Raw genomic sequence first — 14,725 nt, 5'->3', positions numbered from 1 at the left:
CGAATTGAGATAGATCGCCGCACTTGATGATAAGCTAGCCTTGCGACGACTGATGAAGCATCATAAGAATGACCATTGACTATCACTTACAGTCTACGAGGCGAAGACACCAAGAAACATCAGACAGTCTCCTTGTCAGAGCTATAATAAGTGCCTATAAACAATCCAGTTATCCCCGATCGCTGATGTTTGTTTCGCTGCTCGGGATGTTGAGTGTCATCTTGAAACAATCTGAAACTCATCACTTGCGCTACCAGAGGGGAGGGGAGAGCCAGTCAGCTACAGACAAGGGATCATGATGGGCGACTCTGCAACAGAGCTATGTATTATGCGAGTCACTTTCTTCTGTGTCTGTTCCTGCAGCTGGCATTTCTCAGGACACATCAGCAAGCATTGGTTGTGTTCTTGACTTTCAATATAGTTGCCGACTCTAATATTAGCTCTACCGGTATACCTAATAAAACTCGGATCGTTGCCAGTCTGTCACAACTCACTTGTCCTCCGCCTCTTGTTGCCAGATCACACGTCTTGGGTTACCATAAAAATAATCTTTGATCAAATAGAATAATAATATCTTGATGATAATGGACATGCGCCGTATATAGATACAGTAAATAAGGATTCTCACGACGAATGTGTGTTCTCCGTAGTACTGTGAGGCAGTTAGCCTCCCCTCACCCCACAGTTGTTTCTTTCCCCGCTTAAAGCCTTGGATTCCCCCAACTGTGCCTTCCTGCCTCATCCTCCGCTCCTGCCATTTGGTATACTTGGTATCTCCAGAGACGATGGAAGCAGATCAGCCTTCTCCAGATAAGCCGCGCAAGAAGACTACCTCGACTGCTCATCGCAAGTCATTAGCCTGCGAGTACTGCCATCGCTCGTTTGCGCGGCTCGAGCATCTTCAAAGACATCTCCGCACTCGTAAAATCTCCCACCCCCGCCCGCCCAGAGTCCCCGATGTGCGACTATCCCCTTGAGCATCGCTAACATCGTTCGTGCCTTCCAAACTCTAGATACCAAAGAAAAACCTTTCTCATGCGATATTTGTTCCAAGTCTTTCGCCCGAAGGTGTGTTTCCCCCCCTTTCCCCCAATTGCTTTCTCCTGCGGTGAAACCTAATAATAATGTATGACTGAATCGCGAGATAAACAGTGACCTGCTTGTCCGACATGAGCGCTTGGTGCACCCCGGGGAAGCGGCCGCTCACCGAGGAGAGCGCCGGTCTGGAACCGATGTGACAGTTTCTCATCAGACAGTTCCGTTGAGTCCGGCTTCCATGATCCCACCCACCCATCCTGAGTCTCGCATGCTGGACATGCATGATCACATAGGTATTCAGCAACCACCACCTCCGCCTCCAACAGTACCACCGCCAGAGGTACAAGCGCATCATGCGCCATTGATCGAGCCGAACCACTTCAATCCCTCCTGGGGCTACGACCTCAACCTCCTCTCCCACGCTGCCAGTCATGTCGCCCTGGAAACCCAACAAGAGCTAGCCTTGGAAACCATTCGAAAACCGCATCTTCCAACCGGACCCTCTCCTCAACTACAGCCTGCAATACAAGAGAAAAGCATCGCCGATGCATACAGTGTTGAGCCATCGTTTCTTGATCTCACCGATCTCGGGGATCCAGTTCAAGACTTCACGGTGTTTCTAGAAAGTGTCGGCTTATCAACCGATTGGGATTCAGGTGTCTTCTCATCGATCGAGACAGATCCATTACTGTCAAACTCTATACAGTTTGACGCCAAACCGGCAGGTCGAGAATATGGGCATCAACGACTGAATCCAGATATCCTCAGTGAACAACGAATGTCGGCGGATGAAGCTCCATCCTTCTCCAATTTTGGATCTAGGCTCCCATCCTTGCAGCCTGAACCTCAAGAATTTGATGAGCGTGCCAGTTTACTGGATGATCCTACCAACCCGCGCCCAGCCTGGGATATTTCCAACACCGATCGGCAGCTATTTCTTACTAGACTTGACGAGTTTGCACACGTCCTTCCTCGCGGATTCGTCCCGCCGTCTAGACATGCTCTATCGCGGTTTATAGCCGGTTATATCAATGGTCTCAACGAGCACCTTCCGTTTATTCATGTTCCCACGTTATCTGTTGTTCGATGTCTTCCTGAGCTCACCTTGGCTCTTGCCGCTGCCGGATCTCACTACAGATTTGAGAACAGTCGAGGAATTGAACTCTTCCATGCAGCCAAGGCAATCCTGTTTGAGCGAATACGACGAAGAGATGCGAAGCAAGTCCCCACACCGACATGGGATGTCTATGTTCCTAGTACGCCATCACAAAGAAGCTCTATGGCACCTTCGAACGCCCCCGGTAGCCCATTTCAGACACAAAAGTTTCCTCCTCAGCTAGATACCATGAGCTATATGATGAATGAGTCCGAAGCTCATATGGAGGTTATTCGAACGTTCTTGCTTCTTACTGTCTTTGCCTCCTGGGAAAGACAGCCCGAATTACTGCGAGAAATACTAGCTCTACAAAGCACCCTGGCCAGGCTAGTGCGCGAGCATGGACTCGCAGACTCGCCCATCGTCTCTGACAATTTAACCTGGGATGAGTGGGCTCGTCTGGAGGGCAATCGACGCACAAAATTGATTGTTTACTGTTTTTTTAATCTGCATTCTATCATGTACAACATCCCCCCGCTGATAATGAACTCGGAGCTGAATCTGAGAATGCCATGTGCACACGATATCTGGAAAGCGAATAATGCTTCGCAATGGAGACGTATATATCGTTCGAGACATGAACCGATTGTCACTTTCCAGGAAGCCTTCGCAAAACTCTTTTTCAAAACACCGCCACCGAATCCATGCCCTATCTCACCTCTTGGGAATTATATACTGATCCATGCCATAATTCAACAAATCTTTTTCGCCCGTCAACTACGCATATCGTCACCACTTATGCAAAGCACAAGTCTTCGTGCCGAGGACCTCACAGCATTGGAGAACTCTCTGAATGCATGGAAGGCAGGGTGGAAGCGAACCCCTGGGTCAAGTATTGACCCTCAGAATCCAGCTGGTCCTATCGCTTTCACATCCACCGCCCTTTTAGGGCTAGCATATATCAGACTCCACCTAGATTTAGGACCATGTCGACGGCTAGTGACGCAAGATCCTCTCCAGATCGCAAGGGCATTGCAGGAGTCCCCACCCATTGTACGCAGTCCAAAGCTTATTATGGCTCTACTGCACTCGGCTCACGCACTTTCCATTCCTGTAAGACTCGGCATTGATTTTGTCGCGCGAACACATTCATTCTTTTGGAGTATCCAGCACTCTCTCTGCAGTCTGGAATGCGCGTTCCTGCTGAGCAGATGGCTCCTCTCAATTCCGTTAACGCAAAACGAGCAGCGACTATCCGACCATGAACGAAAACTGCTTTTATGGATTAAGAGCATGATGGACGAAGCTGATATAGCAGTGGCGTCGTCATCTGCCGATGGACATGATCTTGATTTCATTCAAGATCCGTTCAAGGTTAGGCGATTGAGTGTTGCTGTCGTGCGTGTCTGGGCACGTACGTTCAAGGGAAATACGAGTTGGGCTATTGTTGACCTGATTGGATCTAGCCTTGAGGCTTATGCCGACCTTTTGGAAGGTTAATTTCCTCTTATCCATATCTCATACTAGGCCGTTTTCAGTCCCCTGACACAACTTGATACCCTTCTCTCACTTCTCCCCACCCTACCACAAAAATCAATGATATCGACGGCCTAGGAACTGTATATTTTCTTTTTTTCCCCTTTTCAGTGGTTGGTTTTGTACTATTGCATGCTTTATTCAAGTGACGAAAGCTCTTGGTTCTCTCTTTGTTCGGGAATTTAGTATATATATTCACCTATTTATTGATTCATATCTGCAATGTAACCTGCTATGATGATGTGGTCGGTGACAACTCACTTACGCTCAGATCCTAATCTCTTCGTCACACTCGCTGGCACAAATCTCAGCGCCGAAAGGGACGATGTCAGGACATCAACCTCATCATCACCTGCTGCTCCTAGTTCGATATCTTCCACTTCTTCTTTAGCATTCGCCGGAGATGTTGAAGATATAGAAGTCTTCCTATACCGTAATCGACCTTCCTGCGGCGACTGTAAAGACAGTCGACGATGATGGCCATGATTCGTGGTTCGTAACAAGGAGTTTTGTTTATCGATGCCATCGTTGATGATGAAGAAATTGTAGTTCTAGTAGACAAAAAATAGAAATAAGTAGCAGCCAGCTTTGGTTTTTCATTTTTCAATGGGTGCAACTTACTCGGGGGAACATGTGCTTGTCAATCAAATGCCGTCGACGCTTCTGGGCTGTAGAACATTTTCTGTCACAGCCTTCGACCAAGCAGCTGAACTGGCCATCCCAAATTAGTTAGGCATCGTTAGACATGCAAGGCAAGGTGAATTAGGCCCTACAGTCTTCTCCCCCCGGTCCCGCCGGGCCAGAATGAGCGGATCATGATTCTCTTCAATATGAATATTTAGTATATGCTGCGTTGGGAAGTTCTTGCCGCATTCTGAGCAGCGATTGACATGCGTTTTGAGGTAGTGAGATTCGTAGTCGTCATAAGTAGAGAATGTAATGGTTTCTTTGTGAGGTGGAAGTGAACATCGCATGAGTTGTTGGGTTTGAGGTTCGCTGCTAGGTTCTGGAGAGGGGACTATGATTTTGGAAGGTAAGTCTGAGAGATGAGGATGAGATGGATCTGAGTTTTGATCGTCTAGGTATGTGTTTGATCTTGAGCGTTTCGCCATGGTGATTTGGTGTGTGGACTTCAGTCCATTCGTCAATACAGCAGGAAGCTACATAAGCGCTGAACGGTCTGGGGTGCAACTTTCAAGGAGTGATAAGCCTACGAAGACATTAAGAGGGCATGATTTCTTTGAGGTCAAGCCACAGCGCACCTGTCATACTTCACTAGCCACACTATTGAATCGTCTGGTGTTCAGCCACAGACAGGCACCGAGCGACCAATCAGAGTGTGTTCTCCACAACCGCCGTTTTTATTGTTTGCTCCTCCTCCTTCTCGAAAATTAAATTGAGACGGGAAAGTGAGTACCCGCAGCCTCGGACCAATCTCAGATCTCTGCCCAAGTCAGAGCATAAGAGTTTCTATCAACTTCCTTTATACAGAGGCCTGACTTGCGACCGACATCCCGTCGCAGTTGAATCGATAGATACCAGCAAATTCAACCCTGTCGCAAACGCTAATGGATCATTCGCGGAACTGGCGCCTCGAGAACCGGAAGCCAGCTATATGACGGCGTGGTGATCTGTGAGGTTATGCGCGCGCCTTTCTAAGCATCCTTTGAGCATGGAGACTGAATTTCAGAATGCTTGGCAGTAGGTTCCCCTCTCTGAGATGTCATATGACTATTAGAATCAGAAAGACATCGCATGGTTGGTTGATGGTGATGATAATGACCTGTACTGATGTCTTGAGCAGAACCGCAGTCCAAGCCGAAAAGGATCTTCTAAAGACACTCGCAGATAAAGAGCCAACCTTTGCGGAAATCGCCCACTGCCTTGCGGAGTGAGTAACCATTGCGCGATTCCTCCCACCTCTCGCTTGACGAGCATTGTCCTCATAATTTGACTATTTGCAGATTCCGTGTGGCTTGTCGTAACGCTATATTCGTCGATTTTGATGCCGCCGCGACTGAGAACGCCGAGATCCGTTTATGGGACGCCCATGTCAAGATAAATGCCCGTTTTCGCAAACTTTTGGCGCGAGTAAGTACCTGCTGGGAATCTATACTTGTTGAGGAAACCGACTAAGAACGATGCGCGACGCCAGTTTCGGGATGATGCGGGCAAGAAGAAACCAGTCGAAAAGCGAAAACTTGAAAAACACTATCTTGACTTTATAAAATTGAGTCAGAAGTTCTACAGGGGATATATTCAGCATCTGTCGTCGCATTACACTGGTATTCCCGAATTGGAGCAGGTCGCAAAGAAATTCAGCTTTGAAAGTAATAAGCACTAATCTGTCTGGTTTTTGAACTTGCCGACTGACCCTTTCTGAATGACAGACCTCATAGTCGATACCCCGGTTAACCCTGGTCGAGACCTGCGCGGTAGAATACTCCAGTCCTGCCATGCTACTTTAATTCGCTTGGGCGACTTGTCTCGTTATCGGGAGACAGAGCTTGTTTCAGGTAAAGAGAGGAACTGGGGTCCTGCAATTGGTTACTATGATCTTGCCAGTATCATTTACCCAGCATCCGGAGTATCCCACAACCAGCTTGCGGTCATCGCGTTGGCCGATGGCAACCATCTCAGAGCCACGTACCATCTATACCGAGCATTGTCGGCACAAGAACCTCGACCGGGCTCGAAAGGTAACTTGGAACTAGAGTTCAAGAAAGTACTTAGTGCTTGGGCCAGGAGAGAATTGATCCCACGGGAAGACGCTGGGATTCCCGGAAAGGCACTTACACCTTGGTTTGTATATCTTCACGCGCAATGCTATAAGGGTTTGGACTTCCAAGAACATGACGAGCTTGAAAACGAGGTACTTAGTCAATTGGCGGTTGACCTGAAGGAGAGATCGCTTGAGGGTACCCTTCAGAAATTTGTTCTAATCAATATCGCGGCGGAAGAGCTTGCGAAAGTTAGATCTGAAAGTGAGATTGTTTAAATGTGCATTTGTCAGTTCTGCTGCTAATCTTCACACGCATAGGCGAACCAACCCATAACGCACCGTTGTTCTTGCAGAGAATCAATGTCAAAACTTTCTTCACGCTACTCCAGATTCTGCTTGCGGAGCTTGAACGCTTCGCAACTGAAGACTACGATTCGAAGGAGTCTCAACATGGGTCTGAAAAGATTACTGTCGTTGCACGCCGTGTTCTACCCGCTCTACGAAACTACAGCTCGTGGCTACTTACAAATTATAGCTCATTGACAGCGCAAAAGCAAGATAAAGATACAGTCCTCTCAGTACAGATTCAAGAATTTTGGAAGATATATGCCAACACTTTGACATTGTTATCGTCAACTTTTGATGTCAAGAATATCCCAGAAGTGGAGTATCTTTTAGAGGAGGATGAAGAGACACTCGGCTTTCAGCCCCTTATCAACGAGGCCACCAGCCGGCGGTATTTATCAGAAAATGGCATGACAAAGCCTAGAATGCTTGCTCCCGGCATTGAGAGGAACCATCCTAATATCGAAATGCTATATCGAATTCGAGAGTTCGTTATCGACGGGCTAGATCTAGTCATTTACAACGTAAGTATCGTGAATACGTATCTCACTCAACTGATTGCCGGCTAATCCGTCGAAATAGCGAATTCCCATAGCTCTCGTCGATGAAAATGAACGTACAATGTTCATTTATCAGGAAGAAGGACTTCCTTCTCAGTTTTACGCAAGTCCACGAGGGCATCAACCAACTATCGCTTCGACGAATGTTCAAAGGGATGAGATTAGTAACGTGCAGCCGGCAAGAAATACCACCGAGGGGCGAAGTGCCTTTGGTGGTTCGCAATCAGCTTCAATCTCGGCTTCTACAAATTTTAACCGAATCGTCGAGGGTGTTGAAAAGCTAGTAGAGTCAGATACTTATGAAGCACCGCCAGCAATGCCCCAGCTGCCAGAATTTCTGCGGCCAACTCAACCTTCCAGTAATGTTCCTTACCAGACGCCAATGGTGCCTCCTGGTTTTGGGTTACAAGCTCCAGCACGGTCTCCCACATTTGCACCCTTTTTCACAAGCTCAAGTATTTGGAGCCCGAGTCCTCCATCTCTATCGCATGATGTATCTCAGCACCGGCTCGACAATACTCAAGCTCTCGGCCCTAGTTCGCAGATATCAAGAGGGCAAGACCCTTACACGCTGGACACGCCAAGCCCTAGCCTTGCTGCTTTTCAAAGTGAGCTGTCGTTGCAACAAAAGGAGATGGATGGGCGATCGTCAACGCAGTTTGCGTCGACCTGGACACCACAATCTATTTCCACCCCCCAACCGCAGCTTTGGGGTAGATCTCAATTTGACAGCCTGCCTCCGTACCGTACTTCTCTGCTTCAGCATTCGGTCCAGCCACCTCCAGGCTACGATTTCCCGTCTTCGCATAATCATGCTTTTATTGCTTCTACCATGTCTCCGCCTCATGCGTCTGATAGCCGGCAAAGTACTCAAGATTCTTCTGCTCGTTTTGGTGCTATTGGACAGCAAACGTCTCCCTGCGGACAGGCGGGTTGAAATATCATCCGTATAAGATGATTATTTTGCTACCAGTTTGTCTTCGGGTTGCGAGCCATTGGTCCCGGCTTTGCTTAGGTACGTCGAACTCTCCTGAGTCGCGACGGCATCCTTCTAGTCGGTGCGGCAAGGATCTTTGTACGACTCGTATCACACGACCTCGCCATACAGGCCCTGCCCAGCTTCCATGTGACCCCAATGAATGGAATTCCTACATAGCCCGAAGGACAGCGATATTTCTAAATATGCAACTAGCTTCTTTTTTGCAATTGCAAGCTGAAGAAATGGGAATTCAAATAAATACATTCTCATGTCAATCGGTTTATCCATATCCAGTCTTTGATCACTGTGTAATTTACATCTTTATCATATGATAAGCAATGCAAATGTAACCAACCAACGTCATATATTCTATCCATCCATTACCGGTTGACCTAACAAGTCCGGCAAGGTGTATCATAGGTATAATGGATCTGAGAAATCGTAGTCGAAGGCAGCACTGATAGCTTCTCAAGCTGCTTTTGTCTAGAAAACTTGAGACTTAGATAACAAATTATTAATCTCTAGAGCAGGGTTAGGGATGGCTGCTAGAAAAGAAAGACTAGGTACTATTCTTTTTGGGGACTAAAGATCAAATAGTTGAATATTATCGTTGTTGAAGACGTTGCATTTCTATTTTTCGTTCTTCTAGTCTATCTCATTGATCATGAGAGTGAGTAGCTTACATTTCTTCCTCTCTTCCGCAATTCTCTCCAATTTACTCTTATGTATAAAAGCCTCAAAACAAGGAAGATAAGAAAATATAGAGATAAATGAGGATGCAAGGAAAAGCAGCAGCAAATGCATCTTTTTTTATTTTGAAATGAAGTTGTTATCTCCTCATTCCTTTCTAGAATCGTCAAGAAGCAATTGAGACGGGGTATATAATGGGTTGAATCATTAAATGAAATTGTTAGGCGTTAAGATGGTCGAAGTTTTTTCATATCTATTGGCGAGAGTAGGTTTGTTTGGGGAAGGGGAATCTAGGATCATGTTAGAAGTTGTATCTCGAATTATCGGCTGGAGGTGGGGAGGGTCTTACGAAGGTCCCAATTCCTGAATACTGAGACTGGCAAGCCATTGACCAAGATCAATGCTCTGTTCCAAGGATTTACCCTGAACAATGCCAGCAACGAAACCACCAGCAAAAGCATCGCCGGCACCGTTGGTATCGTTGATCTTCTCCTTGGAGATTTCGTGAACGGGGTACTCCTTAGTCTCAACACCGCTTGCGGTCGAGACAGCAGTGACGGTGGGAAGGGTACCCTGGGTAATGATCACGATACGGGGGCGTTGGGTGTTCTTCTTCTCGAGGGTGGTGAGCTTCTTAGCAATTTCGGCGATGTCGGTCAAACCCCAGCCGTGGCTCTCGGAGTAGGCGAGGGCCTCAGTTTCGTTGCCGATGAGGTAGTCGACGTAGGGAATGACGCTGTCGAGCTGGTCTTTGAAGAATTGAGGGATGAAGGGGGCGGAGAGGGAGAAGACGAAGGGCTATAAAACCATATACATTAGCCCATCATTCGTGATACTTTATTTTGTCCGGGGTAAGATATATACCTTGTTGTTAGCAGCAGCCTCTTCAGCAAGAGCCAAAATAGCAGGCACAGAAACAGTCAAGTGGTATCCACCGACATAGTAGACCTGAGCCTTCTCGACAAGAGCCCAGACATGGGGCTGCTTGAGGTGGTCAAGCTTGTATTCGTTGGCAGCAGCAAGGTGGGTAATCATGCTACGGTTGTGGCCGGTAATAATAACGCCACATTTTCCAGTAGGTTGGACCTCGTCGACGCGGTATTCAGTGTAGACACCAGCCTTTTTGCAGGTTTCTGTGAGGATGTCGGCGTACTTGTCTTTGCCGACGCAGCCAATGTAGGCGACGGAGTTTTCGGGGAGGATGTACTATTGAAAATAAAATCAGTATTAAGGGGCTTCAGCATAGGATAAAAGTCATACTTGAGCACCACGAGCAGTGTTCTGAGCAGCACCACCAGCCATTAATTTGGCGTTGTGGTTCTGGAGGAGATCTTCATAGAGACCCATGTGCTTCTCCTCAGCGAGAATGGCGTCGTTGGCCTTGACTCCATACTTTTCCAAAAGTGCGTCGTCTCTGTAAATTAAATGAGCTAATGCGTCAAAGGGGAAATGCGCAAAATCGAGAGGAAATTTCATACCCGACACCTTGGATATCTAGAGAGAAAAGTTAGCTACAACTTCGATTAACAAACCGACCAGAGCTACGTACCGAGAAGAGGGTTCTCCAGGCAGAGAAGAGGGTATCCTTGAGTGGCAGCCATTGTGTATGATTTGCACGAATATGAACAATCAATTGATGTGAAAGAAAAGAAGAGAAATAGAATTGAACGTTGTGTTTGGTTTAGGTCTTTTTTACTTAGACGTGGGGTTTGCGGGACTGAGGGGGGCCTTTAAGACTTGGACTTAGCAATGGGAGTCGACCTTCGGTCTCCGGGAAGCTGGAACTCTACTCTTGACACCACTTCATCGGACTGCAAGCCCAGCAACACTACAGTACAGTCAGTGCCTGTACCAAGCAAGATCGAGCTATACCCGATACAATTCGACCGAGAATAATTGCCGACTTTATTTTGAAGAAAGCAAAATGTCTCACTCCGCGCTGGGGATCGCAGAGACGATCCAGAGCGCCTCCATCAAACGTCATCCATCACCAAGACACGACATCAATCCAGCCACAGCCGCATCGGAAAAAGCGCCCTACGAAGAGGCTGACCCGTCAGATACAGCTAGTATCTCTTCAGATATTCTCGACCGACCCGCCTTGCGACCCGTTGCGCGCAGACGAGATCTTCCTCCTTTACCGGATCTGAGGTTTGAGCAGAGCTATTTGGCTAGCTTGAGAGGTGCGGAGACATGGCAGCGCATTGCTTGGATTACTGTTAGGGATCAGGTAGGCGTTTCCAGATCACTTTGCTTTTTGCGGGATCTAATGGGCGGCGTTCTTTCAGGTCCTTCTTCCCTTGATCCAAGGGACTTTCTGGACACTCGGACTCGAAGGATGGCGTTTCTGGAATCGCAATGCCTCATATCATGGAACCACACTCGGCACACGCCTACGACGATGGTGGTATAATGTGAACAATTGGCCCATTCCTCCTCCGCGAGTTAAGTTGGATAAGAAGTTTGTGGAACGAGTGCAAGACGTGAGTAGGCTGTCCTTTCGTGAAGTCATACATTGTCTAACTAGGTTGGATAGTTTTATACGGCGCAATTCTCGAGCGATTGACTAGCCGACTATTGAGATTTCGAACTATACAATGGCCAGTCTTTTCTCGTTAAGATTACAAATTGCATTTGTGAGGCGTTCAGCGATTGATTTATGCTGCGGGATCTAGCAGTTTGTATATCTATGTCATCTCCAGGAACGGCGTATCTTCTCGTTTTGTTGTTATGATAATTGGTCATGGATTGATAATTCTCGTCGCATGTGAAGGACTATCACTGCCTCATTCTTTATCTAGAAGCCGATACAGTTTTCCTATTGAAACAAACGCCCGCTATAAGCCATTCGCCTAACTAGCCCAGTTATCCAAAAACGCCTTTAAATCAATATCCGTACAACCCTCCGTGTATTTGAAACCCATGCCGAACAATTATCTTAGTTTCTGTGCTTCAGATATGAATACAGGATAACAGTATGAAAAGAGCATCAGCTCTGCTCATTGCCATTTTGCATTCGAGAAGGTTCAAGGGGTGCCACGGGGGGTTCCTGTGCAGTTTTTGCATTCATGTCTTCAGTTTTCATGTCTTGATGAGTAGACACGTTCTCCTTAGAGTATTCATAGGCCCGAATTGCTGTTAAGCTTGGCATCGTCTGCTCTTGATGTTTTTCCTCCGATGATCCATTTGTTGTGGTTGCTGCTTGAGAACCTCCTTCTGCAGCTGGCTTTTCGAGTGGTTTTTTAGACAAGTCAGTTACGACCTCGGTCTTCACAGGATTCGAATCCGGAATACCACCAGATTCGTTAGGTGGGCCATCAACTGATTCAGATTGTTGGTTTGTCTTGCCATAATGGAGATGAACAACTAGACTATTTTGTTCGGAGTCATCAATATCGAGCATCGACTCGTCCTCACTCTGTTCTTCTTCGTCATCGCCCTCGAAATCATCATTCTCGTTGTTCGACTCGTCATCACCTTTCCAACTAGACGCAGCTTCTGATTCTTCGTCGCTAGCATCATTGGCATGTCTTGACGTGTAGCCGGTCACCTGGCCGCGTGTGCTGCGCTGCGGTCGAACCTCTTCATCCTCGTCATCTGCCTGGTGTTCTGCTCGTTGTCCACTTAACATTGACTCTCCATATATGCCACCGGCTCGGGCTCGCACTTGTCGACCGCTCGCTGTTATTGTTGGCCCTGCAGGCTCGGCCGGGGTCATAACGCCAGATGCGTTTCGTGTTGATCGCCGAGTAGCGGGCAAGTCGTCAGAAAATATATCCTCGTCATCGGAATAGGTATATTTCAGCTTCTTGCCACGCGTACGGCCTTCGTAAAGGGAGAATCCTGGTTCTGGACGAGAAAATGCAGCCTTCCGTGCTAATCGGTAATCACGTCGTCTCCGTTTCTAGGAATAAAAATTAGCAAAGGCAGATTCAAAATAGCCTGTTGACAAACCTCTTCTCCACCCTCAAAGCGAGGAATTGCATGGTTAATCCGCTCACTCAATCTCTTCGAATGTTGTGATTTTTCCTGTGCCAACTTCTCTCCAACATTTCGGATCTCGTCGATGGTGCCTGCAACACTCCACCAGGTATTTGTCTTCAGAGCTGGGTTACTCTCCCGGTAGAGGCGAAAATGAGTATCGTCTTGGCCTTCTATAAGCCAGTAACGTCTTTTCAATTCGTCCCTTCCCCATGGTTGTATCGACAGAGGCTGGTTGAGATCATCATCGTGTCGCGCCTGCTTGTAGGAATCCTTGATCTTCGCTTGTACCGCATCGGAGGAGGAAAGGGACCATAAAATAAGAGCTTTGAGGAGACGTAACTAGGGTCATTAGATCATTTGCATTTTCAGGGATTTGGGGGGTTTTCTTACCCTCTCTTCAGGGTTCATAGTCGTGAATGTGCGCCCGCCATGCAGAGGGTTCTTTCCTTCCCAAGCACGCGGCCATTGTGAAACATGTGTCTGTACTGCCTCTTCTAGAGCTCTTTGATAATGTCCTTTTCTATTTCACACAGTTCCTGTTAGCTTTCTTTTTCCTGCAAAAAATAACCAAGGCTTGTAAGGAGCAAGAGAAATTCCCTAGCTTCTCGGGGAAGCCATACTCAACATCTTTTTTGCGATTGAGAACTAGGCCAATAAGAGCACACAGCAGCTTTTCCACATATTCTCCGGGTATTATATCTTGCACGCCTTGCTCAATGTCTTGTGGGCCATAGTGTGGGAGTGATTTCGGGAAGACATCACTAAAACGCGAGCGGAACATGACGATGAACTATAGTAGAAGCACAAAGTATCAGCAAGCGTGTTATAGCTTTAGGAACACGCGTCAAACTGTAGCAAGCTGATTTACAAGTAGCAGGACAGCTTCAAACACTTACTGCGATATCTGGATTGTCTGCGAGGACATATTCGTGTGGCGGAGATGGAGCGCGCTTTGGAGGCGGCGGAGTCTCCTCTTTGAAATAATTTGTGATTTTGGTATTGGTCTCGTATGTAGCTCCAGACATAGACTCATCGTCTGTCGGCGGCGCCGATGATAGTGATGAGGTATCTGAAGAAGACATGGTGGTTGTGTTGTAGGGTTGTGGCAGGTGTTAAGTTTGAAGGTCATTAATGCGAGGAAGTCGGAAGTGGAGGATCCTTTCTACAGCGGCTATCACGCGGCGCGGCATCTACCTAATGATTATCTATGACATGTCCCTAGCCCGGTTTCTCATTCAGAGTGCTTCTGCCCAACTTCAATTCAGAATTGCTTTGTATTCAACTAAACGTCCACAATATCTCTCCGAAGGTAAGTCTCCAGCATCAACTTGGTGAACAGAGGTAGAAAGTGAGTAAAATACGAATGACACGTCGAGCCTTGTGGATTGATCGCATTTCTATGCGCAATAACGCGCACAACCAGAGACGGCAGTCGGAGAAGCTCCAGAAATGGATCCGAGCAACATCTGTGGGCAAAGAGATGGATGACCGCAACCACAAGCAATTTTGATGCGACCGAGGGGCAGACACGGTTCCGCAGCCCACCATAGCTCAGCAATTCTCAACCCAACATTGCGCTTTTGCAACATGCACACACTCAATATTGCCAGGAGGCCCTCCTGATGACTTTTTGTTCAATATAACAAAAGCAAAAGCCAGGAGGTCTGGGACGGGTATATTTGGAAATTGCGATCCCGGGGTTCGATAGCTCGTCACGGCTGTCAGCTCACGACCAAAAGAAGGAATAAGAGAGCCTGGTCTTAACAATCAATCCT

General features: G+C 47.3%; 6 protein-coding genes across 6 annotated transcripts; 3 read left to right on the top strand and 3 right to left on the bottom strand.

The window, feature by feature from the left end:
- Positions 1–785: 785 nt before the first annotated feature.
- Positions 786–3,634, top strand: EYB26_002172 (uncharacterized protein; the record flags this gene model as incomplete). The annotated part of the gene is made up of 3 exons (XM_054261478.1): positions 786–921; positions 1,014–1,068; positions 1,153–3,634. The coding sequence occupies 3 exons, from the start codon at positions 786–788 to the stop codon at positions 3,632–3,634; spliced, it is 2,673 nt and encodes an 890-aa protein (XP_054117453.1).
- A 293-nt stretch (positions 3,635–3,927) lies between these two features.
- EYB26_002171 (uncharacterized protein) lies at positions 3,928–4,782 on the bottom strand (the record flags this gene model as incomplete). The annotated part of the gene is made up of 3 exons (XM_054261477.1): positions 3,928–4,221; positions 4,292–4,381; positions 4,444–4,782. The coding sequence occupies 3 exons, from the start codon at positions 4,780–4,782 to the stop codon at positions 3,928–3,930; spliced, it is 723 nt and encodes a 240-aa protein (XP_054117452.1).
- A 560-nt stretch (positions 4,783–5,342) lies between these two features.
- EYB26_002170 (uncharacterized protein) lies at positions 5,343–8,234 on the top strand (the record flags this gene model as incomplete). Its single annotated transcript, XM_054261476.1, has 7 exons — positions 5,343–5,371; positions 5,475–5,561; positions 5,635–5,761; positions 5,826–6,000; positions 6,061–6,654; positions 6,711–7,261; positions 7,320–8,234. 7 exons carry the CDS (start codon positions 5,343–5,345, stop codon positions 8,232–8,234), a joined length of 2,478 nt encoding a protein of 825 aa, XP_054117451.1.
- Positions 8,235–9,219: 985 nt separating this feature from the next.
- On the bottom strand, positions 9,220–10,567 carry EYB26_002169 (uncharacterized protein; the record flags this gene model as incomplete). Its single annotated transcript, XM_054261475.1, has 6 exons — positions 9,220–9,256; positions 9,316–9,764; positions 9,831–10,172; positions 10,227–10,380; positions 10,445–10,460; positions 10,516–10,567. 6 exons carry the CDS (start codon positions 10,565–10,567, stop codon positions 9,220–9,222), a joined length of 1,050 nt encoding a protein of 349 aa, XP_054117450.1.
- A 323-nt stretch (positions 10,568–10,890) lies between these two features.
- On the top strand, positions 10,891–11,532 carry EYB26_002168 (uncharacterized protein; the record flags this gene model as incomplete). Its single annotated transcript, XM_054261474.1, has 3 exons — positions 10,891–11,196; positions 11,255–11,449; positions 11,503–11,532. The coding sequence occupies 3 exons, from the start codon at positions 10,891–10,893 to the stop codon at positions 11,530–11,532; spliced, it is 531 nt and encodes a 176-aa protein (XP_054117449.1).
- A 423-nt stretch (positions 11,533–11,955) lies between these two features.
- Positions 11,956–14,032, bottom strand: EYB26_002167 (uncharacterized protein; the record flags this gene model as incomplete). Its single annotated transcript, XM_054261473.1, has 5 exons — positions 11,956–12,870; positions 12,921–13,289; positions 13,341–13,470; positions 13,571–13,740; positions 13,847–14,032. The coding sequence occupies 5 exons, from the start codon at positions 14,030–14,032 to the stop codon at positions 11,956–11,958; spliced, it is 1,770 nt and encodes a 589-aa protein (XP_054117448.1).
- Between the last annotated feature and the right edge of the window lie 693 nt (positions 14,033–14,725).

Source organism: Talaromyces marneffei, chromosome 1 (assembly GCF_009556855.1).
Source record: "Talaromyces marneffei chromosome 1, complete sequence".
NCBI classification, from domain to species: domain Eukaryota; kingdom Fungi; phylum Ascomycota; class Eurotiomycetes; order Eurotiales; family Trichocomaceae; genus Talaromyces; species Talaromyces marneffei.
This window is presented reverse-complemented; position numbering and strand designations above follow the sequence as displayed.